The sequence below is a fragment of the Chelonia mydas genome, chromosome 6 (assembly GCF_015237465.2).
Source record: "Chelonia mydas isolate rCheMyd1 chromosome 6, rCheMyd1.pri.v2, whole genome shotgun sequence".
Lineage (NCBI taxonomy): Eukaryota > Metazoa > Chordata > Testudines > Cheloniidae > Chelonia > Chelonia mydas.
Genome location: NC_051246.2, coordinates 30,625,928 through 30,650,678, shown reverse-complemented (window position 1 = coordinate 30,650,678; position 24,751 = coordinate 30,625,928). Strand labels below are relative to the sequence as shown.

At 40.7% G+C, this 24,751-nt stretch overlaps 1 protein-coding gene across 4 annotated transcripts; it reads right to left on the bottom strand.

The window, feature by feature from the left end:
- Positions 1-228: 228 nt before the first annotated feature.
- SPTY2D1 (SPT2 chromatin protein domain containing 1) lies at positions 229-24,751 on the bottom strand. Of its 4 annotated transcripts, none has more exons than XM_043548734.1 (7): positions 24,463-24,681; positions 11,942-12,056; positions 10,108-11,311; positions 9,581-9,819; positions 8,360-8,519; positions 5,452-5,529; positions 229-4,109 (listed from the first exon to the last, which is right to left on the bottom strand). In XM_043548734.1, the coding sequence occupies exons 1-7, from the start codon at positions 24,520-24,522 to the stop codon at positions 4,013-4,015; spliced, it is 1,953 nt and encodes a 650-aa protein (XP_043404669.1). In that variant the 5' UTR covers positions 24,523-24,681; the 3' UTR covers positions 229-4,012. The 4 variants fall into 4 exon arrangements, with proteins under 4 accessions (XP_043404669.1, XP_043404670.1, XP_037755598.1 ...); XM_043548735.1 differs by having other exon boundaries at positions 9,581-9,810; positions 10,288-11,311; XM_037899670.2 differs by adding an exon at positions 22,590-22,684 and having other exon boundaries at positions 9,581-11,311; positions 24,463-24,621.

Below are 24,751 nucleotides of genomic sequence, written 5' to 3'. Positions count from 1 at the left end.
CACTGAGTGGAGGGATGGCCTGTCACTGTGCAGTCTCAAAATCTGCTTTCCTGAATGGCTGAGTTACCCTGCTAGATTTTCATACATTGAGGTTGGCTATATGAGCACTTGTGATCACTTTTTTCTTCCCCTTCAGGGCAACTGAGGCTCACCTAGTATCCTGTAAGGAGTCTGGGAGGAAAAAAAATAGTATAAATCTTATATAAATTAACGCAAACCAATGACAAATATAAATAAAATGTTTAATACCTGTAATTTATTATATACATATGCAAAACTTATCTGCACTCTGCATGTGCAAAAGTATACACTTTCTTGCCAGCACCCAGAAAACAGTTAAGCTATGTAAGTTTTTACCTGATTTGTCACATCGTGTAAAAAGACATTGTGCACAAATGAAACCCCCAAAGAAAATCAGAGGCTAAAACAGAAAGCATTCAATTACACACTGACAATTCAATATTGCATCACACTCACCAGAATAAATAAAAGTCAAGTATATTCATCACAATTTAAACACCAGTCTCTCTCCATATATTTTCTCTCTCTGTTTTGGTCTCCTGCTGTATTGGGAAATATGCTTCAGATACTAATTAAGTTTCAAAATGAAAAAAAAAGTTTTCCTGCACAATTTTGGGGTTTACACAAAAATAATTCCAGACTCCAGTGAGGAGATTTCATATACTTTGAAAGATTTCTACTTTAAAGCACAGGACAGAATTGCACACTAAGGCTTCCCGTGATATGCACTACCCTGACCTCCGGACAGTGCTGTGATGTGTAAGCACAGCTGAATTGTAAATACAAAACATTTTCAAAAAGTCGAATACAAAGTGCCTTTAATTTCTTTTAGTAATACAGGTAAAGAAATAGCTACTGTAACTGTGCAGTTGAAGCCTGACCTGGAAGGGTTTTATGAAAACTAATCATTTCAGACTATCAAGTTGAAAGGATCTGTCATCCGTGATAGCAGAAACAGACTAACCTTTACTTTTTTATACTCCTACATTCATGAATAGATTTTTTACACCCAATTTAGTTAAAAAAAAGGCACATCTTCAAACACTGAATTAAAAATCTAAAAACCAAAAAAAACCCTAAACATTTAATTACGATGAACGTCACTGGCTTAACATGTAATCCTTATAAACAGGAATAGGCAGTGTTTTGTTGTTGTTGTTTGTTTTTTACTTGAAAGTCTTTTGAAGAGTCATCAGATATTGACGACATTAACAAAATAAAATTAATTATCTGGTAGAGAGTAAACAGATTTTTGGATATAAAATATTTTTAGTACTTTCCTAGCTGATTTACAAGCAGTAAGAATGCAGTAAATGTACAAAGACATGTTAATTAAAATATAGTACCTGTACAAAGTTTGAAAAATCATTAGTAACCCATACTAGCTATGAGAAAGTATTTCCTGACTGCAAAGATGAATTAAATTTCTATATGAAATATCAAAAAAAATTTAAACAATTATTATTTTATGAGGAAACAAATACAGCACAAGGTGTACTGTGTTTGAGGAAGGTTGGCAATGGAGATGATATTCCAGTCATATTGTACAAGATAAATGACAACACAGTGCTTTCAAGATTAAAGAGTTGAACTAATCTTGTAATAGTGGTTAATTACAGCATATCTCTGCCAAGTACATAAGTAAAAAAAGGATAATCAGGGCTTTATTTCACCTATTTTATCTGAAATGCAGATTTAGCTCTAAACTGAATATTTTAGAAGTGTCATTTTCTAATATACACTTTTGAAAATGTCAGTGGATCAAACAGTGAATACGTTTTCATTTCCGAAGTTTTTTTCAACAATTCAGATTGTTTGGGGCTAATATAGTAATCTGGGCTGAGAAAGACCTAGAGGTTCAATTCAGTTTAAAAAAATGAACAGCAACTTGGTCATGGTCCCAACATTCAGTCATTGTCTTGAGTGGATAATTCTAGAACAAACAATTCAGTTGGTCCCATTAAGCAGAGCAAACATACAATGACATGTAAATAATCAACCAATCAGGTTACAGTATCTTGCATCATCTCAAATAAATATATATATATATATATATATGTATATTGAGCAGGTACAATAGAGATGGACCAATTTTTATGTTATTCAATATACACAGTTTTTAAAAAAATACAGAGGCGCACTGGTAATTACCTTCATTTGGGTATCTGTCAATTACTGCTACACAAACCTGTAACAACTATTCAAAGGGTTCATTCATTTTAGCAATGTATTGAAAAGATGGAATGCTACACCACTGCCAAAAGAGTTTATAATAGGGACAATGCCCCCTTTTTCCTTACGAGTCAGGTCACCTGCTGCCAATATTGGTCCTTCCACTTTGATGCCAGAATTGGTGTTTCTGGAGGCAGCAATGACATGAAATGCTCTCTGAGAGGCTACGTTCCCTCCTTCCTTGTGTATCTACTCATTTTGCATGCAATTTCTCTTCCCCTACCTCTTCCTTATTCCTTGGCCAGTCTCTTCCACTTACCCCCAATAACCTTGTAACACTTTGCCAAATGCTTCTAGCATTAGAGGTTAGCAACAGTTTAAGTATCGAATGGTAGAAGTACTACTAATGGAGAGCTAACGCTTGAAGCAGAGTAGAGTAGTGATACAGGCTTTTTGATGAGACCACACACTGTGGTAGCGTGGGGGGATAAAAAGTAATGCATCATTAGATTAGGGCTGTGAACCTAGAGTGCAATCTCTGCAGATTTAGATGAACCCTGTGCGTATTGTTTACATGCTTATTTTCTGAGAGGAAACTTATCTTTGTAGTGCATAGCTTGACATAAAGGTGCAATATCGGCATCAAAATAGAGGGCAGAACTCTCTTGATACTCATTACATTTAAATTTTTGGTTCGCTAAAATTAAATCAGAAGTATTCACTAGTTAAATTCAGGATGACAACTGCAAAGTTATTTGATATCACAGAAGAATTGCAAATGCATCTTGGCTTGATCATAAAAAAAATCTGAAAATTCTGTATTTCACACAACTTAATTCTAATGTACTCTTCCAGACTTTGGAACTGCTTGCATAAATAACTGATTCATATTTTAAAAACCTGATTTTTAATGCAAGAAAAAACATAAAAGTGTACTGTACACTCAATATGTAAAAACAGATGAAACTGTAAAACCAATTTTAAGATTTACAGGGCAGAAAAATATTCCTTAGCATTTGCTTGAGCCAAAAAGCACTAGTTATATACAAACGCTGCAAATTCCTATTTTCCAGGAAAAAGGTTTATTATTTGTGTTTTACTGAAATCGGTTGGCATGGACATTCCAGACATAAAAAACGCCAATGTAATCTTGGTCACACTGCTAAATGCAAGGTATAATGAATGACAAGCATTTTTTTTAGAAATCGAAGGTTCTTCTGTTTAATTACTATTTTTGTTAAGACACAAGGTTCTCAAATCAGAAAAACATCATTTTATTGCTTTAAACAATGGCTGAAATTTACAACCAAGCTATTTTGAACAGAAGATGATATTTCAATATTTTGAGGGATCCTAACTCAGGAGATTTAAGACACAAAGCAGTACTTTTATCTCTCAAAAATAACTAAGGAACATAAATGTCATTCATCTTTTTTTTTTTCCACATGTCAAATGAAGAATGCAAGTCTGATTTACTGGTGTATGGCCCACATAAATCTTGCAAGCCAGTGCATAGTTAGTCAATATTTCTGCTGGCATTTTGAACTAATTTAGTCAATGGAAACTAATTAATAGCTTTTATTCCAAAAATCTGCATTAGTTTCTTTTTGTAAAAAATTAACCCTGGCAAGTATTAAAAATAAATATTTTAGGGTCAAACTAAAGCCTTGTTTTTCTAGGCCCTTTCCTCCCTTTACATATTTTCTTGCTCACCAATAAGCAAATAAAAACTAAAGTTGTACTATATGAGGAGCTGAAATATGGAGGCAAAGGGGTGACCAGGATAGTAGAAAAACAGAACAAAACCACTGTAAATCAGTTAACATGTCCTCAGCTTCTTTGCCTGCCTTTTACGTTTCAATTCCTCCTCTTCACGTCTCAGCTCTTCTAGGTCCTCTTGGACACCAAGTCTCAAACTGCCAAATAAGAGAAGATATCAAATCCTTTATACTACTACTACCCAGGAGACATTAACGTGTACAACTCCTGCTCTCCTATTCATGCAGAAAAAGTAACTAACCCAAATTTAGAGTTTAAATTAAAGTAATAAATACACCAAGTATTCAAATATTTGAAGTTTGGCTTAAGACATTATTTTTCTTTTTAAATGAAAGCTGCAAGGTACCCAGAATTTTAGGTTTGTTGGGTTACAAAGATCTCTCTCCACTTCAAGGATGCACAACAAGCCTAGGATATTTGGTTAAAAGCATTTTGGGGTAGAGAGAAAGATATTTTGTGCAGGTGCTTTACAATTAATACCACTCTTTCCTTAGACTTTTAAGGGGAGCATCTAAAACTTTCAAAAACAGGTTTTTCAATTAAACAGGGAGCCAGATGATCAACACTGAAAAACCCTCGTTTCAGGGTCCCAATCACACAGCCTGGTGAACAGCAACTGCTGTGTAGCATTCAAGTAATTGATTGGACAGTTGGTCCCCGTAACTCCATATTGCAGGCTGACTAACTTTGTGAGAAGATTTCAGAGTAACAGCTGTGTTAGTCTGTATTCGCAAAAAGAAAAGGAGTACTTGTGGCACCTTAGAGACTAACCAATTTATTTGAGCATAAGCTTTCGTGAGCTACAGCTCAAGTAGCTGTACCTGGAAAAGCAATCAAGACCTACTGGCCAACCTTGGTGAGAAGCTGCGAGTATGCAATACATAACACACCTTTTAAAGGACAATGTAAAGGCCCAATAATGGAAACAGGAAACTTCTGTAAATGTCTCTATATTTGAGTCCTGGTACTCAGTAGCTGGGGTAAAACACTGAGTAGATTTTATAACTGCACCACATTCCTCTTCAAACTGTGCAGAAAATAAAAATCTACTACAGACTGTTGGTCTGTGTCATATTGCCACTGAAGAGAGGCCCCAGATATGCATGACTGAAATTCAAAAATCTGCTTTATTTTTCACTGTTTTATTATTACTATACTTGCATCTCTGTGCCTGGACACTGTATATATATGCATTTACTAGTCAATTCCCTTTTCCAGCTCTCAAGAATTAGCAAAATTCTACAATATTTAAGTGATAAACCACAAGATTTGTTATCATTTTTTGACTGGAACTATAAGACACTTAGGGAAGATATTTGGCCTTAAGTTGTATGTAAGCCTGTTTTCACAAAGCTTATATTTAGGACCAGATTTCACCTGACAAATGTCCATTTTAACTCAGCTGCATGACTTAAAGATTCTAGTACAGTAGTAAGGAGAAGAAAATTCTTGCTACCAAAACTTAAATCTAATTCATACCTCCTGGCTTCCTCTTTCTGTTGCTCTTTCCAGCTGCTCTCCATGTAACGTAAGGCATAATCACTTTCATCTTTATATCTGAAAGCAAATACTTATATTTAATCCAATATAATGAGAAACAAAAATTAGAGCTAGTCAATACTAATATATATGGCTGAATTATGAATAGGCATTTTTTTAAAAAAGATTATCCTGATATATACCCAATTACATTTCTCCAAAAAATTAAAATCAAGTTTTAACCCACTGAATAATAAACATTTTAACTTACTTAACCGAGTATTTATTAACCCATGTTCAATAGTGAATTACAGAAAGCGTGTCCTGTCCTATGCAGCACATCTGACACTTGACATGGCCCATTCCATTTAGTTTCTGTTGCAGTGCTAACTATATCAGACCTGCTGTTGAAGGTCCAGGTGTCCGTAACAGCATAATATGGAAAAGACTGAAATCCTTCCTAGTATTCTTCATTAAAAACTAACAAATGTATCCGTATGATTTAGTCTTTGAGCCACAAGACCAACATTGTAAAAGAAAAGCACTTGACAGTATGCCAGGTTTTTTTAGTCTCTTATTTGAATAGTTTTGCTCTTTTTCTTACCTAGGACTTTGGACTGTTTAGTTGCCCACCTTCCTTCTCATCCACCAAAAAAAGACAAATGGAAGTCAAGTAGAAACCAAGTAGGCAACTGCTTCCTCCTTCACACAATTCAACAGTTTGAGGGGGGTCACCTCTTGTGGTTGAATAGTCATGATATTTTAATGACAGCCATACTGATTGGTAAGACAGCTGTGGAAGAACAATTGCAAGCAGAAGAGGATAATACTTCTGCTTCACAAATCTTCAGGTCAAAAGTGTTCGCCTGATACTATTCAAACTAATTAATTCATACGGTGGGTTATGCTTACATGGCAACTCTATTAGGGTTGCCACACTGTGCCAAAGACAATATTGTTTTATCAAGAAAAACTAAGGTTTTTGAAATATCATTACGTTTAAAAATATACCTTAAGAAAGGAGGCAGAGTACGAAACGAGGAAAATAAAAGGTTTCATTTCTTGGTCAGTGTGTACATATGTTTATTGCTCTATGCAACAAATATATCAGAGGTTTGACCATCTGACAGAACAGTTAACACAAACTGAAGAGCTAGCTACAGAGCTTTACCCTTAGGCAAAAAGATACTATAATGTTGAATATAGCATAAATATTTAGCAGAGAGACTTACAGGCTTCCATAGAAGGCATTAAATACCACAGGGCTGGAAATACATATTGTCAGGTATCACATACGGCAACGTGAAGAATTGATAATTTCGTCATTTATGTTCTATTACCACAAAATTTTATATCATTCTAGTTTTTAATCAAAACATCACGCAGTACTTCATCAAACGCCTTACAGAAGTCTGAATATATTATGCAAAACTATTACTTTTATCAACCAAACTTGTAATCTCATGAAAAAAAGAGATATCAAGTCAGTTTGATAGGCTCTATTTGCCATAAAGCCATGTTGATTTGCATTAATTACATTACCCTCCTTTAAGTGTTTATTAATCAAGACCCATATCAGCCACTCCACTATCTTGCCTGGGACCCACATCAGGCTGCCAGGCCTATAATTACCCAGGACATCCCATTTATCCTTTTTAAAACTTGACAGATCATCAGCTTTCTCCTCATCTTCCGGACCTTCACCAATGCCCCAAGACTTATTGAAAATCAACATTAATAATCCAGTGAGCTCCTCAGCCAGCTTTTTTAAAAGTCTTGGATGGCAGTTATCTGGCCCTGCTGATTTAATAATGTTTAACTTTAGTAGCTTCTGTTTAACACTCTCCAAAAATACTTGTGGAATGGAAAGCACGTAATCACTATGTGATTAGACGATAACATCCGTTTTACCCCCAAATACAGAACAAGAATATTTATTGAACCCTTCTGTCTTTTCTGATTATTGATAATTCTACCATTTCCATCTAGTATTAAACCAATAACATTGTCAGGGGATTCTTTTTGTTTCCAACATATTTTTAAAAGTCCTTCTTATTGTCCTTAATTATGCTGGCTATAGATTTTTCCTTGTGTCCCTTTACTTCCATTATCAATTTTCTCAAAAAGAAAAGGAGTACTTGTGGCACCTTAGAGACTAACCAATTTATTTGAGCATAAGCTTTCATGAGCTGTAGCTCACTTCATCAGATGCACGAAAGCTTATGCTCAAATAAACTGGTTAGTCTCTAAGGTGTCACAAGTACTCCTTTTCTTTTTGCGAATACAGACTAACACGGCTGCTATTCTGAAACCTATCAATTTTCTACAATTCCTAACTTTCAATTTATATTCATCACTGTCAACATCTCCTTTCTTCCATTTGTTATATATTTTTTTTTTTATTGTTGCCTTCACTTCCCCTCTAAATCAGATTGTTTTTTTTTAACCAGCATGACCTTCCACCTCAGTTGTTGAATTGTGGATATTGGAGCATTTAGTAAGACGTTTTTAAATGATCCTCAATTATCATTCACATTTTTTCTGATTAAATTCTTCCTTCCAGCTGATTTGGCTCATAATTGTTTTCAGCTTTGTAAAGTTGGCTCTGTTAAAGCATCAAGTATATATATGGATATAAGTATACACACACACACTCACTCTACTGGTTGGACTTTCTTTTGCTTGCACATTATAAATGTGATCAAGTCATGATCACTTGTAACTAAGCTACCATTAATTTTTAGTTCTGTGATCAGTTCTTGCCTGTTAGAACAAGGTCTAATAAAGAATTCCCCTATGTTGGGTGCAACACTAAGTGTTTAACAATTTACAGTTTCAGAAGAAAAGAGCTGGTCAAACAAAATTAATGTAGGACATGAAAATATTGTTACATCTTAATCTCTCTTACTTATTCCGATCATAGCCAAATATTTCTCGAATATGTTTTGATATTTCTTCCTGGGGTTGCCCTTCATCATCAATGAAATCATCCATTTCAGAATCGTATTCCTCATCATCTTCTATTTGTCTTTTATAACTTATAGGTGGAAGAGAAGGCCTTGGAAGACCTAAAGAGAAAGAGTAAAAATATTTACGACTTCTGTAACTCATGTGTTACAAAATAATCTTCACTACTGAAATGATTTTTATTATTTTTCTATTTATGCTTTTCCCCATTACTTCTCTCCCCTCTTCTTCTTCTTGATAAATAAATGATTTCACTGGACTCCGTGCAGATATATCTATTATTTGAGGTACAATTTGCAGCTCTGGGCTGCAAGGCTGAGTTTTTTAAAAAAACCAACTGACTTGGACATTCCAAGAGTCTCAGCAAGAGGAAATATTTCCTCTAAGCTACATGTACAAGACAAGTTTCCCATCGTTACAGTCAACTGCATCCCAGAGGAACTGCCAGAATGAAAGGTAAATTTATGCCTGCATACTTGCTCAACCATGGAATTTCAAATACACTGGTTTACAAAAGTGCTATCCCATTTACAACTGCAAAGATTTTTTTTAAAACTTCACTTCCCCATGCCAACAAGGTGGAATAAATCCAGACAACACTTACTAAGCATACTTCACAGGTTTGTTGTGGGGCCTAATGTTTATGAAGTACTTTGAGATCTTTGAACAGAAGGCACTATTAAAATTTAATTAATTCTTCATATTTTAAATGACACCTGGCCTCAGGAATCCTTCATTTCTCTCCCCTTTGGCCACTCACCCACCTACCCTTAAAAAGTAGCTTGTGGTTATAAAAGTTACCTGAAAAGACCTAAATACATTTTTTTTGGCTAGTTGGACTCCTCCCTCCTTCCTTTCTATTTATTAATTTTGTTCTTTTTCCCTGGAAAAGACCTCACCTACCTAAGGATCTTATTTTCTTGTGTGTAAGTGTTAGGTGAAGAGGAAAGAAATATTGCAATGAGCAGCAAGGGGAGGGGAAAAGTCATACTGCTATTTAGTGGCACTCTTCAGAATGCCATTCTGGCTATCAGATACACTTAGAAAAATCTGTCTACAACCTCACTGGCAATTCTGATCAACTTCAACCTCAGAAGTGTGGAACAAGTAATGCATGAAACTTATTTATAACACAAAACATTATTTGCTGAAAACAGCATACCTTGTGGATGAAACACTGGTCTATGCCCTGGAGGAGGTCTCGTTCCATTCATTTGTGCATTACTTGGTCTGGAGACTAGATTTTTAGATGAAATTGTTTCTGATACAACAGTGCACTTAGGTTTTGGAGGTGCAACTGAGCCACTGCCTGGTCGCCCAGGTCCCATGCTTGAATTGACTGATTTTCCAGGTCCTGTACCCACACTGCTCCCCAGCCGCCCGGGCCCGCCCATCCCCGCACTGCTCCCCGTCCCCGCACTATTCCCCGGCCTGCCCGTCCCCGCACTGCTCCCTGGCCGCCCCGGCCCACCTTTTCCCGCATTGCTGGGCAGCCGCCCAGGCCCGCCTGTTCCCGCACTGCTCCCCGGCCTGCCTAATCCCGCACTGCTCCCCGGCCTGCCAGGCCCCGCACTGCTCCCCGGCCTGCCAGGCCCCGCACTGCTCCCCGGCCTGCCAGGCCCCGCACTGCTCCCCGGCCTGCCAGGCCCCGCACTGCTCCCCGGCCTGCCAGGCCCGCCCATCCCTGCCCTGCTCCCCGGCCGCCCGGGCCCGCCCGTCCCTGCACTGCTGGGCAGCTGCCCGGGCCTGCCCGTTCCTGCACTGCTCCCTGGCCTATCCATCCCCGCACTGCTCCCCAGCCACCCAGGACCACCCGTCCCTGCACTGCTGGGCGGCCTGCCCATCCCTGGACTGCTCCCCGGCCGCCTGGTCCCCGCACTGCTCCCCGGCCGCCCGGTCCCGCCCGTCCCCGCACTGCTCCCTGGCCTCCCAGAGCTGGAATTTTTAACAATTTCATGCTGAGGGGGTGCTGCACTACCCAGTTTTGTATGGACAGAAGTAGATTTTTTCAGACTAAGTTCTTTAGCAGACTGTAGTTTCTGAGCCCCATTAGCAGGTGCTTTTGAGCTTGGTGTATGAGAGCTTGACCCAAATTTTCCTACTCCATTGACTGAAGATTTACTATGGATGCCACTCGACCTTTTTAAAGATCCATTTTGTGTAACTTTTGCTTTTTCCACTTGACTGGATTTGGAGGAAGATGATGACCTTGCATGTTTGTTGCTAAACACAGGCCCACTGGATTTCTTATCAGCGCCACACTGAGAGGGGAAGCTGCCTTTTGAAGAGGAATGTTTATCCACTGCGTTTTTACTGAGCTTTGTGTTTATAAACTCTTTATGAGAAAACACTTTATTTGAAGAACTTGATGCAGTTACATTCTTAATCTCTTTTTCAGGTTTTTTTTTCTCTTTTTGGGTTTCCCCTTTTTTGTTTTTCCGGTCCAAAAATTCTCTCTCTCTCAATTCTTCTGCTGTTCTTGGCCTCTCTTCTATCTTTTTCACTACTTTTATTTCTACTGGTTCATACTGTTTTTTTTCAGCGAGCCTCAGAAGATCTACAAAGTTCATAGGGGTAGGAGCACTTTTGGGAAGTGCCTTTGGTTTCACTGCAGCTTTGGATGGTTTCTCTTCATATTCTTCTGGTTCATGCTCAGATTCAGTCTGACTGTATTCAAATTGCTCTGCCTCATCTTCTGTCATATATTCTGCATCTGTGCATCGATCAACACTTTCACAAGTCTGCCTCTTTTTAGGCTTCTCTTCAATAGGAATGCCATTATAGCCATAAAAGTTGTCCTTAGTCCGTGAAGCCATAGCTCTTGCTTTTCGGTCATGTTTCAGTTCAATACGCTTAGCTAGAAGTTCCTCCTTCTTCCTTTTTGCCTCTAGTTCTGTAAAAGAATATCAGGAAAAGATTTTTCGGTCATGTCTAATCTAAATTTCTGGAGATAAAGAATTCCAGAGGGGGTAAGTAAATATTATGAAGAACATGGCTACAGTTCAGTCTGCATAACAACAACTATAGGGAACATACACACAACTTAAAAACACCAATGGTCTGAATAAAGTCTATAGCCAAAAGATTTAAAATTAATCCAGACGGGGTTAGCGTATCTAATTTTTAAAGGCACAATGTTCTGGCGTAAAGACAGGAATCCTGGCTTTTTGTCACTTTCAGACACTGTTAAATACAGTTTTTTCAATATTAAAAGCTGTACAAAAGTTCAGAACAATTCCTTGTGCCCTCTCCTGGTTCATGCTATTAGTCCATTGTGGCTGCTTTGACAACGAGTGCAGAAGTGCTGTTGAGCAAACATTTGGATTCACAAAGGAGAACATGCGCAGCCCTGCTCTACAGTGGTTCTGACTCTGCAGGAATTATGAAAGGACATTCCAAAGCGTGGGGATCTATAACAATAATATTCAAAGGCACGTAAGGAGTAGGGTAAAAATGTCCCAAACAGAGTCACTGAAGAAGTTGTTCTCCAGTAGGGAATACTCTGAACAACTTTAACAGGTACCTTTTCCCCTATTTTCTTCTTCTTTCCGTCTCAGAAAAGCTTGCACTGCTGCAGAATGGACACCTTTGACTTTTGGATCTTTTTTGGGAGGGCCTACTGCCAAACTGTATCTTTTCTGCAAAGAGAAAGCAAATTGATCAGAAGAAAACAAAGGTCTTAATATTTATAGCTGTTTTTACTAAGTGGGAAAATCACAGTCAATGAGAAGCTTAGGCTAGCTACACTACGGACTTTATAGCAGCACAGCTGTACCACTGCACCTGCGCAGCTGTGAAGTCTCCTGTGCAGCCTCTCTATGCCAGCAGGAGAGAGCTCTTCTGCCGGCATAATTAAACCACCCCCAATGAACGGCGGTAGCTATGTCGGCAGGAGACGCTCTCCTGCCAACATCGCGCAGGTCACACTGGTGCTTTTGTCGATGAAATTTATGTCAGTCAGGGGTGTGTTTTTTCAGACCCCTGACCAACAAAAGTTTTGCTGACAAAAGTGCTAGTGTAGACAAAGCCTCAGTAACAGGGATTTATCTGGCTTTAAATAGGTTAACAATGAAAGGCAATATTCATTAAGCAACAGACTAACAAGAAATGAGGCGGCTCTGCATTGCACAGGAACAGGCCCTATGTACAAAAGTCATAGCAAAGGAGCCATTCTGGGCATAAAAAGGACAAGGAACCAGAAAGGAGGAAATGGACCCAAAGAGAGGACAGAAGAGAATCAGAAGGGATGAAGAGGAAAAGGAGGGGAGATTGAAAACGTGTGCAATAGCCACACCAGTGGTCTAGTAGAAACAGCCATTAGAATGGACCCAAATGCAGCTCTACACTCCCCGGCCCAGTAGGGGAAAGGAGTACCACAAACATCACACAAGCCTTTGTCTGGAGAGTGAGGTAATACACCTCACTCTTGCATGACTACCCCCTTTGCAGATGGGAAGAGTTTACAGGCTTCATCCAGCTTTCCTTGTCTGCCTGCATACAAACTAGAATCAATATAACTACATTGGCTCTATTTTATGTGATTAGTTATTTTTGATGCAAATCTGTGTGTGAACCCTAATGTCAGATTAAGCATAATTTTTTTGGATGTAATTTAATTTGGTAAAAAAAATCAATTTACATTACATCCAAATAGGATACTCTTAATCCAAAATATGTGTCCACACAAAGATTTCCTCTGACATAATTAAAGGTGTGAAACTGATGTAGTTATTTCAGTTCCAGTGTGACAGCAGTCAAGCCCTTTGACTTAAGTGGTTACTATCACACAGAACTTTCAAGGAGTGGAAGAAGTAAAAAGGAGAGAACTGGGGATTACTGGAACTTCTTCCCTCATATAAAAGAGGCTTCAAACTAAAAAGGGTTAGAGAAGGAAGCAAAGGTGACAACGGATAAGATAATGGAAATAGGGGAAATTAGTTAAATCCAAAAGCAGCTGGGAGAACCCTAAGAAAGGTAATTTTAGAACATGTATATCTTCCTTTCTGCTAATAAGCAAAAGCCTTTAGCTAATTGGACAGCTGGGTGAAACAAAATTGCTCTAAAATTTTGAGATTCCCCCCCATTTGAAAGAATTGCCTGGGGAAATGAGCTGAAATTCTGCCATATATGAAACCATAAGTATTCCTACAGCTGGTAGTGTGCTGAAACACACCATCACTGGCTAGTCTCATTCAACAAATATCACCACCAAGACACTTAATTTAAGAAATAATTTTACTGGATAACATCTGGAAAAAGAAATCTATGCCCAAATACCTTGGAGGTAGAAAAACTGGTTAGCAGTGTAATTTTACACATACTTAAGTATATGTCCAACTGGAGTTTTTCAGCTTTAATTTCTGATGAAGAGTGCCACATACCAACACAAATGCTTTGCGTGTTTTATATAAAAATACAAGCTTGTGTTAAAACAAATATGTATATACTAAGATTCAAGGTTCAGAAGATCATTTCTACTAAGCACTAAGCCAAAACTGGTTCTTAGAACACCAGCTGCAAGGCTCCTGTAGCAGCTGTTTAAAAGTTGCCTTTTAGTCATTCTTGAAATTGCTAAAGCAAAACTAGAAAAACCACAATCTCATTTCAGTAGCAAAACTTGACATTCAGCATCAAATTAAAGAGCTTTCCACAACCTGAATGTATCTACTGATAGATATGTCTACACATAAAACGTATCTTCACAATCTGAGGACTTCTTGCAAACCCCTTACTCCTTTGAGTAGTTAACTCACACAAACAACAATCCTTTGCACTTGCAATTGAAATCCGTGGGACTAATCATATTAGTAAGGACTAGAGAGAGTAAAGATTTCCAGGGTTGGGCCCTTCATTCGAAAGGCACCAACAGCAGTTTTGTTAGTTGTTCAGCTTTGCTATTAGGTACAAAATAAACTGTCCGGGGAACTAAACAGTTCAGGGGATCTGAACTGGGATATGAAGTTTTTCACATCTGGGTTTTTGGTTGAAATCCAGCCCATGTTTGTAGTGGGTGAAAATATTGCCATATAACAATTCTTCAGAGGTCTATGGGAAATGAGTTGGCACCTTCAGTCCACTGCTTATTGGACAGATATTTATACATCATCAAGACTGATCTTTCTGTTGACAGTTTCAGACGTTAGACCTAAAACTGAAAAGACAAAGACTGAACTACCCTCTCGTTCTTAGAGGCAATCCTTCCAGAACAAGGTTGACGCACCCTGGTGAGCAGTTTAGAGAACCCTGCACTGCTACTACCGGGTTATAGTCTTGCTCTGTGGATGATTTCATTCCTAAAGCTGATAACACATTTCACCAACAGAAAATTTACATTTGAAAATTTATCATTCGATTTCTACAAATGATTTTAAAAAATGAATGTACAAAAAGGAAATTTTGTTTAAGAGTTTTGTACAAGAGGACCTCTTGGCAAAAAATGCTTCACATATAGCAGGGCCAAATGCAGAATGATCCATCACATTAGAAAGGCTTATAAAGAAATTAAGCGTTACAGAAGCATTTTTGAGCACTGTATTATAATACAGCAAAATACACTGCTTTCTGGTGAATAAGCAGCTCTACAAGCAACCCCTCTCAACACCATTTGTGTGTGAACTTGTAACAAGAGTAAACAGTAATATTTTTTAAAATTAGTCTTTCCCAGTCAAGGAAGCTTTCGAAATGTCATTTCTATCTGATCTTGAAGATGCAGCTACCAAACACTGCTCAAATTATTTACAGTATTTCTCACGTTACGAATCACTAGTTCTGTTCCAAAAAGTATTTTCTTCAAACTGCTTGTAAGCATCATTAAATGAATAACCAGAACAGATTTATAAGTTTAGCTCTGTTTAAAAAATGAATGGTTGGTCTGAAGCACAAAGCTGTTCCAGAACCATCATTCAATGATTAGTCTAAACTGTGAGCTACTCCAACATCAGTTTCCTGGAATGACAGACAAGATAAGCTTGAACATTTTACTTTTTAATCTAATAAGCAGCAGCTACACCAATCAAGTTTCACACAGTTATCAGCAAGTTTGTCAAAGGAATGGAGAAACAGCCTTTAGAAAAGAGCAGGTCAAGCTATTCTGGAACCGTGTGCTTCTCAAACTGTAAACACTGATTATCTCTCAGGGTAGCAACTGATAGCAGCTCCATGGCTCAATATTGCTAAAATGTACCACATTGGCTTTGCTTTCTCACAAAATATAAGATACATTATCAAGGCTCATCCTCTGGGCGTTCGAAGCACCTGTTCTCAACTGTACACTGTGTGCCTTAAAATATTGAAAAAATTACTCATCCCATCAATGAGCTCTATTGGTAGAAGATATTCGCTCCCCCACCATCCTCCTCCATGCTCAGAGGATGCTCATTTTTACCTCATCCTTCCTGAATTCTGCCCACAGCCAACCAACCCCTACCAGCCACAAGCAAGCTGGATGTGGCTCCCTCTGAAATTAGCTTACTGTGCCCCAGAACGAAGTGGAGGAGCTGTTTGAGGACTAAGTGTTTTCAGACCTTGTTTGTCCACGAATGAGACTGCACTGGAGTCCCACAGTTAAGCACTCTACATAGCATTCTGAGCTACAACTAGACCATCAAACCAGCAGAATTTTCTCTATGCTGGAAAAATCCCCATGATTCATTTAAAAAGCTAAAGATCTGGGATCTACTGGGCTTAACCTGGTAGATGACAAGTAATAAATGTTAGACTACCATATGGGTGATTTCGGTGCAAATATTAAAATGCCTTGGCTAGCAGGAGCTAGAAGTGTCAAAGTTGCAGCTCATAAATATGGCTGCTTAATGATTATGGCCAAAACTTTTTTTGGTTTTAAATTTCCTTCGTAACATAACACCTTTTCTCTACAAAAGAAACTATAAGGTCTTGATTCAGGGACAGGTCTTCTGGTGCTCATACTAAAGAGTCAGGTAGTTCAGGCTGAAAATTTAGCTTTAGTATAGTTATTACAAAATCCAATATTAATAGAAATGTTTCATAACTTGAAAAAATTAGAATGAATGGTTTGTTTCTTTTTAACCATTCCCTTGCACTGTCTCCAACTCAACAATGGCATTCTGAAACCAGAAAAAGTCTATTTTGGCTGAACAAGATGAATGAAATGCAAAAGGTAAACAAGGTAGAAGAAGAGAGAAAAATTTCAAAAATTACTCCTAGTTATTAATTTGAGGTGTTAGTAGCACAAGTTTATTAATTTTTAAAAATAGTTGTAATCTCTCAACCATAATCTCAGAAAACATGAAGGATAAAATACAATTCGAATAGCTAAAAACAATTTTTAAAACTGAAAAAAACAAAAGCAATCTGAGCACTACTCAAACCAATAAGGTAAACCAGTTGCTCTCAACCTTTCCAGACTACTGTATCTCTTCCAGGAGTCTGACTTGTTTTGCGAACTCCCAAGTTTCACCTCACTTAAAATCTACTTGTTTACAAAATCAGAAATAAAAATACAAAAGTGACAGCACACTATTACCAAAAAACTGCTCTCTTTCTAATTTTTACCATATAATTATAAAATAAATCAACTGGAATATAAATATTGTACTTACATTTCAGTGTATAGTATACAGAGCAGTATAAACAAGTCATTGTCTGCATGAAATTTTAGTTTGTACTGACTTTGCTAGTGTTTTTTTTTATGTAGCCTGTTGTAGAACTAGACAAATATCTAGATCAGTGGTTTTCAAACCGTGGGTTGCGACCCAGAACTGGGTCGCAGACGGAAGGGACTGGGTGGCGGTGGCTCTGGTCAGCATTGCTGACCAGGCTATTAAAAGTCTGGTTGGCGGAGCTGCCCAGCTAAGGCAGGCTAGTCCCTACGTGCTCCGACACTGCGCTGTGCCCCGGAAGCAGCCAGCAGCAGGTCCGGCTCCTAAGCGTGGGGGAGGAGACGGGGTGCCCAAGGGACTCCATGCGCTACCCCCGCCCCAAGCACTGGCTCCGCACTCCCACTGGCCGGGAACTGGCCAATAGGAGCGGAGCTGGGGGGGAGCAGTGCCTGCAGGCAAGAAGTAAGGAGAGCCCTGCAGCCCCCCTGCCCAGGAGAAGGACCTGCTGCTGGCCGCTTCCAGAGCACAGTGCAGTCACTGGACAGACAGGAAGCCTGCCTTAGCACCCCCCCTGCGCCGCTGACCACGAGCCGCTGGGGGTAAGCCCACGCCCCAATCCTCTGCCCTGAGCTCCCTGCAAACCCGGAGCACCTTCCTGCATCCCAAACCCCTCATTCCTGGCCCCATCCCAGAGCCTGCATCCCCAGGGCAGAGCAGTGACCCCCTACTGCACCCCAAACCCCTGCCACAGTCCTGAGCCCCCCCCTCAAACCTAGAACCCCCTCCTGCGCCCCAAACTCCTCATCCCCTTCCCACACCCCAACCTCCTGCCCCAGCCCAGGGTCCCCTTCCCACACCTCAAACCCCTCATTCCCAGCTCCGCTGGGTCATGGGCATCAGCAATTTTCTTCAACTGGGTGGCCAGAAAAAAAGTTTAAAAACCACTGATCTAAATGAGTTGATGTACCCCCTGGAAAACCTGTGTGTACCCCCAGGGCTGAGAACCACTGAAGTAAACTATTCAAAAACCTCGAAGTTGATGTTGATTTGGAAAATTTCCTTGACCAGAGTCTTGAATGTCTTTGCTTACAGGGACAACTAAAAAAAAAATCAGTCTGAACATTTTATACATGTTATTTTCATAAAACTTATTATGGTAGCTAAAAATGATCACAGAAAAAATATTTTCCTGCTTACTCTATGCGTTTGACTACATTTATCAATAGCAAGTTTCACTGTTCCCTCCATATAGTTATTTCCCCTTGATTGTGTTGGTCTTTTCCATAGCAAGAGATTAATACAAAAAAATTAAAAGTCAGATCCCTACATACACATTTTTGTCACAGACTCTGCAGGACCCTAGAGCTCAGTTATGAAAGAAAATCAAGCTCAGAGTTTAAAAAAAACAAACAAAAAAAACCTTCAGTCCAGACCAGCATTTTGTACCACATCCTATGGCTTGCCCATTATCATATGGAAGTTGGTCTAATAGAATGGTATATCTAGGCTCTGGTTTATGAGGTGAGACGCAGTTACATGAAATCATGTATGTGTGGAATAACTGTGGATAGGTGTGTCATGTTTTTACTCTACATCATGTCCAATCTTCATATTTCATATGCAGAAATGACATGCCCAAAGTTTCCACTGCCCATTAGAGGAGTTAATACACATTCCAATGAGCACCAGTAGATCTTGTGAGTCTTCAACTGCTCATAGCCTTTTTCAAGGATACACTTTGGGTTATAAGCTCTGTTGGCTAGATCTGTTCATAGCTGTTCGTGCATTGGTGCTACTTCTCAGCCACAGAAAGAAATTTTATAGGGACGGGGCTTTTATAATGGTGCAATATAAACCACGTTACTGACAGCCGTGTGTCTGCAAATTCCGCCGGAGGCTACTTCTTCAACATTCAATTTGCACTACACCCATTTAGATCCATCAGCATTAGTCCACACGGTTCAATTTACTCACTTATCATATACCTAAGTCTGGTTTACCATAAAATAACATCTCTTCAATTAGTGCAGGTCTGGAGGAAAGTTATTTCAGTTTTGAGTGACCTCCACGAGATTTAAGTGCTATTCTCTTTCAGGTTTCTAACTGCTGTGTTTTATAAATTCTCTATAATAAGAGATCTCCTTTGTCAGTGGATTTCAACCTGGGGTCTGCAGACTATCCCTAAGGAGTCTGTGAAAGGTTTTCATTACCAGAGAACAATGGTTTTCAACCTGGGGGTTGACAGACTCTGTCTAAGATTTCCAAAGGGGTCCACACCTCCATTTGAAATTTTTAGAGGTCCACAAATGAAAAAAGGTTGAAAAGCACTGTCTTATGTGAAAGCATTACAGTTACTGATGAGAGGTTCCTGGCAGCAGTCAGAGTACAGAACTAGATAAAGGGGTGATTTTAGTTGTAACTATTCTCAAAGTGCGTGTTAAAATGTTTGTAATTTTATTTTGCATATTCAATATTTTGCACTTTTGTAGTACCTTCCATCCAAATATCTCAAAGTACTTGATCTCCATTAAGCCAAAGAACACCCCTGTGAAGTAGAGAAGTCTCCACTTATCACAAATGGGGAAATGGAGACAAGAGTTTAATCCTGCACCCACTGAAGTCAATGGTAAAACTCCCATCGATTAATATGGTGCACAATCAAGGTACTAATGCCCAAATCCTGAAAAGTATTTAGGTTCCAAAATTCCATTGGCATAGATGGAAGTTAAGCGCTTAAATACTTTCGAGGATCTGGGCCTAAGTGACCTGCCCAAGGTCACGCTAGAAACCTGTGCTGGAGCAGAATACTGAATATATAGTACTGAAACCACTGTACAGCATCATATCTACAAGACAGGTAAAAATGTGCTTGCAGCTGCACCACAAGGGGCATATCACTTTTCTGCAGCTCTTATGGAAACTTTTGGCAACATCTGCCTAATAAGCTCATTAGCCAGGTGGATATACCCATGGTTGTATTTACTGATAACTTTACAAGGCGTTTTCTTTAAAAAAAAAGAAAAAAAGCCAACATATCCCTTACCTTGTAATGGGAACACTCTCTGAATTAAATCACTACTTACAACATTTTTTATTATTTCTGACTTGGTTTTCTATGGGGAAATGAACAGATCTACAATTTTACTGGGACATGATGCAATACTATCATTCCCCATCATCAATGCAAATTCCAAAGGGACACAGCCTCCGTGCAGCTCAAGCACCACACCAATTATCTTTAGCTAAGTCCTTAAGACAGTCTGGCTGGATGTTCAGTCTATGACTCTCTTTGGCAATCTTATTGTGCCACTGAAGCTTTTGATGACTGCCTAATCACCAGCCATGTAGCACCATTAGTTGGCAAACAGGATTTGTAATTTGTTATACTGTCACTGTTTTTAACTAAACATATTTTTCTTTTGATAACGACAAATTTAGTGAACTTTCACACAGATAACCTTTTATATAAATAAGTGATAGAGAACATCACTTTGGCTTCTAGCAAAGGGCAACTCCTTAGAAACTTAATAGGATGAAGCAATTATAAACCTTTTCTACTAAAATCACATTTAAATTCAAACATATATGTAGAACCAATACCAGTTATGCACCCAGAAAAGGATGTTGAATGACTGATCAAATGTTCTGGCTGACGAACCAGAAAGTAGTGTTTTTGTTCCAGTTTCAAGGCAGGCTGCCCACCCAACCTCAGCATTCCAACTCCACCTTAATTGCTCCTCTTAAAATAACAATTTATGGCCCAGATCGGAGCCAAGCTGTCTCTATGCTAGACCCAATTACAGCCCCTCCTCTCTGAATTGTTGCATAGAGTTCAAAAGCCTGGGACTCAGAGGCTCTAGATCAGAAGTGGGCAAACTACGGCCCGCAGGCCACATCCGGCCCATCAAACCATTTAATCCGGCCCTCAACTCCTGCCAGGGAGCAGTGTCGGGGGTTCGCCCTGCTCCTGTGCTCCAGCCAGGGAGCTGGGTCAGAGGCTTGCCCTGCTCCGCGCGGCTCCCAGGAAGCAGCCAGCATGACCCCCCCTCCGGCTCCTATGTAGTACGCAGAGGTGTGGCCAGGCAGCTCTGCGCACCGTCCCATCCACAGGCACTGCCCCCACAGCTCCCATTGGCCGCAGTTCCCTGCCAATGGGAGCTGCAGGGGTGGCACCTGCAGACAGGGCAGCACACAGAGCTGCCTGGCAGCGCCTTGGAGCTGGAGGGGGGACATGCTTCCGGGAGCTGCTCGCAGTAGGCGCCACCTGGAGCCTGCCCGAGTTTTCCCCTCCCCCCACCCCAGTACCCCAATCCCCTGCCAGAGCCCTGATCTTCCTCCTGCCCTCTGAACCCCTCAATCCCAGCCCAGAGCCCCCTCTTGTACCCCAAGCCCCTCATCCCCAGCCCCACCTTAGAGACCTCACCCCCCCCGTGCCCCAACAGCCTGCCCCATCCCTGATCCCCCTCACTCTTCTGCACCCAAAACCCCTCATCCCTGGCCCGGCCTCATCCCAGAGCCCTCACCCCACACTCCCCAACCTGGAGCCCCCTCCTAAACCCTGAACTCCTCATTTCTGGCCCCACCACAGAGCCCGCACCCCCAGCCGGAGCCCTCACCCCCTCCTGCAATTTCATGAGCACTCATGGCCGGCCATACAATTTCCATACCCCGATGTCGCCCCCGGGCCAAAAAGTTTGCCTATCCCTGCTCTAGATTCCATTGGGAAAGCATTCAATAATTTTAAGGGAAAACTGCAGCAAGACACTCAAATCGATATTCCAAATACAAGAAGGAGATTGGTAGGGAAACTCAGACGGATTCTGAAGTCTGGAAGCCAACGAATGATACATAGATGGGAAAGACTGCAGAGCAAGCTTTCCAGTGCCCTTAAATTGACAGTCTCAAATACCCAGCCTTTCTGCATTCCCTCAGGGATATTAAGCAACCTGTTTTGGTTTTCCAGTTTTAAAAATCTTGTTGCCAATGACTTTATTCCACTCAAAATACTATGTTGCAAGAACATTAAGGTTAAAGCAGCAGAAGTCAGGAAAAGGCTACAGTGAATCTATGACCCTAATGAGCATGCACTACAATACAGTCTAAGTTAAAGACCACATACTAGTTCTAAAAAATACAAATACACTTTTCTACAAATCAGATGAGTATGCACAGCATCCTGTTGTTTTTTTTTCCCATTGTCATAAAGTGGAACATTTTGTCCTTTACTGACGAAGACCTATAAGTCTTCATTAACACTCACATGCTAAAAACTTATTTATAGTAAATAAGCCTTCCTTGAGTAAAATTCAGGGAATAAGTCACTAAGAAAAAAGCTAATGTAGCTGTGAATTTGTGGCCTTTATATGCCAGGAAGTTTTGCTAATGACTCTGTATGGTACATTTAACGTGAAGTATGATGCATAAGTATGGTTTATTGTATACCTTTCATACAAATGGCTTTCATAAACTCAGGCATACACAAACATCTTGTATTACTGTGTATCTAAGGTTATAGAAAAATGTATTAAATTGCATACACCATATGTGATCATTAAAGATATTGCAGAGAATACACAGAAGGGGGAGAGTTACCTAGCATATGAAACCATAACTTAATTGACTTTCCATAGTGTGAGTCCTTAGTTGTACAACTTCAACATTCTTGTCACATAATTTCTTAAGGTTTTCTAAAAGAAAAAAATAAAACAAATTGTTCTTAACTGTCCTGGAGGTTTGCAAAGAACTCACAATAGCATGTGTAAATTCTATAATCCGGAATTATTCTGCTAGACCCCACTAAACCACATTGTCCCTTACATTGAAGTCAACAGGGGTGCCTTAGATATCTATCTTCAGAAGCCCCCAAGAAATAGCCTCTCCTATGAACCTTAGCAGCCGCACCTAAAAGGCCACACAGCAGAGTTCCCCCTGCACATCTCACTGAGAACAGCAACCCTTCCTAAGCCCCTCCGCACTACACAGATGGCCTTGCCTACAAGCAGAAGTTGCACTAATTTCACTTGTATCAGTGCAGGGAGACAGGGAAGCCTCAACTCCTGTAAACCTGAAATGCATTTTTTCACTCTACAATTAAGTTAATCATGCAAGTAAATCCTGCTGATCCGGCTTCCTTTGAAGACAATGGCTATGGCTAAACACGTATTAAAAGCAACAGAAGCAGGACTGGGCCCTTGAATAGTATAGACCCTCTGACATGGAACATGAGAGCCGTTTCAACAATGCATAGTAACAACATACAACTATTTAGGATAGGCAGCAAATACAAGTATTCCATTAAAACGGCAGGAGAAAACTGAGTAGACAATGTAATTTTAAAGGTGTAAGACATCTAACTACTACAAGACACAAACAGATCAAGTGTTAGGGATAGAATACAACATACAGGCAAATGAATTACTTGTCAAGACAAAAGTTAAAGGTTCTGTTTTTCCTGCAACTGCTGATTCCTCACTAATACCAAAAACAAATGCCTCCACCCCAAAATTTACACCAAGGTAAGTGAAGATATCAAATGTTACCAGGGAAACAGAACCCCAAAGCTCTGACTGAAGAATGGACAAGACCACTACAGTATTTAGCAATAGTAAATTTCCTTAGCTGGCTGGAGTGATCACTGCTGAAAAATGAGAAAGAAGTTCCTTGCCCTCTCCAAACAGGTACACTGTGTTAGAAGTAATTCCAGCCCCTGCCAGTTCAGGTAGCAGAGACAGGAGCAAGGGAATCCAAACCATCTAACACAGTACTACCACCAGGCCACTTGCCCCCTACCTGCGTTCAGATTTCACACGTACCCATTAATTGGCTCATTTTATCCACAAATCTACATTAATTCCACATAAAACTGATTTTATTCCGTTTGTTGTAAAAGTGAACAAAGGCTGGCATTCATTTTGTTTTAAGAAAAAGAAATTAACCCCAGCACACTGCAGTCCTCCACCGGCCACAGCTGCCGGCTTCATTTCACAGCAATCCAAGCTAGAAAAGCTCTCCGGGGCTGCCTCGGAAGGGCGCTGCTCCCGCACGGGCTTTCTTTCTGCATCGGTGTCCCACGTTGCAAATAAACGTCAACTGTATTTTAAACGCCAGCGAAAAGGAGGATCCAACCCGCACCCCAGTAACTGCGGCTCCCTGCGAAAATTTCACCTGAAGGAGCGTCTCATTTCGGGCAGCTGGGCAGAGTAGGAGGGGACAAGCCCCCTCCGCTCCCACAGCGCCGAGAGCCGTGGCTGGAAAGGCCCCCGCCGCGCGGCCCCCGGGAACGGACAACGGACTCTGGGCTGGCAGGGACATCCAAGCCCGACCCAGCCCGTGGCCTCCCCGCTCCCCCCCGACTCTCACCGGCGCCCCCCTCCCGACTCGCCCCACCGACCAGCTCAGGTCCCCCCAGCTCTCCCGAAAGCCCCCCCCCAGCGCCCCCTCCCCCCGAGCCCCCGCCGGCGCTCACCGACACGGCGCTCAGCCCCTGCTGCTCAGACGCCACCATCAGGATCTCCCGGAAATCCATGTCTGCCCGGGGCTGGCCCCGCTCTGCGGCTCCGGGAAGCGACGGGCCGGCGGCGAGACGGGCCCCAGACCTCCCAGCTGAGGAGGCCTCACTCCAGCTGCAGCCCCGCCCCGCCCCGCCCCGCCCCCCGACCACTTCCGGCCCCTCCACACTGACGGCTGCGCCGAGCCAACCTCTTATATGACCTCGTATACGCCAGCACCTTCATACGTCACTTCCTGGCCAACGT

What these genes read in the sequence shown, in the direction of transcription:
- SPTY2D1 (XM_037899669.2), bottom strand. Translation starts at nt 24,522, where the DNA reads ATGGATTTCCGGGAGATCCTGATGGTGGCGTCTGAGCAGCAGGGGCTG. An exon ending in AGGGGCTGAGCGCCGTGTCG is followed by an intron (nt 12,057 to 24,462) that starts GTGAGCGCCGGC and finishes TTCTCTTTGCAG; the next exon opens with AAAAGATACAGTTTGGCAGT. An exon ending in CAGAAAGAGGAAGCCAGGAG is followed by an intron (nt 4,110 to 5,451) that starts GTATGAATTAGA and finishes CTTATTTGGCAG; the next exon opens with TTTGAGACTTGGTGTCCAAG.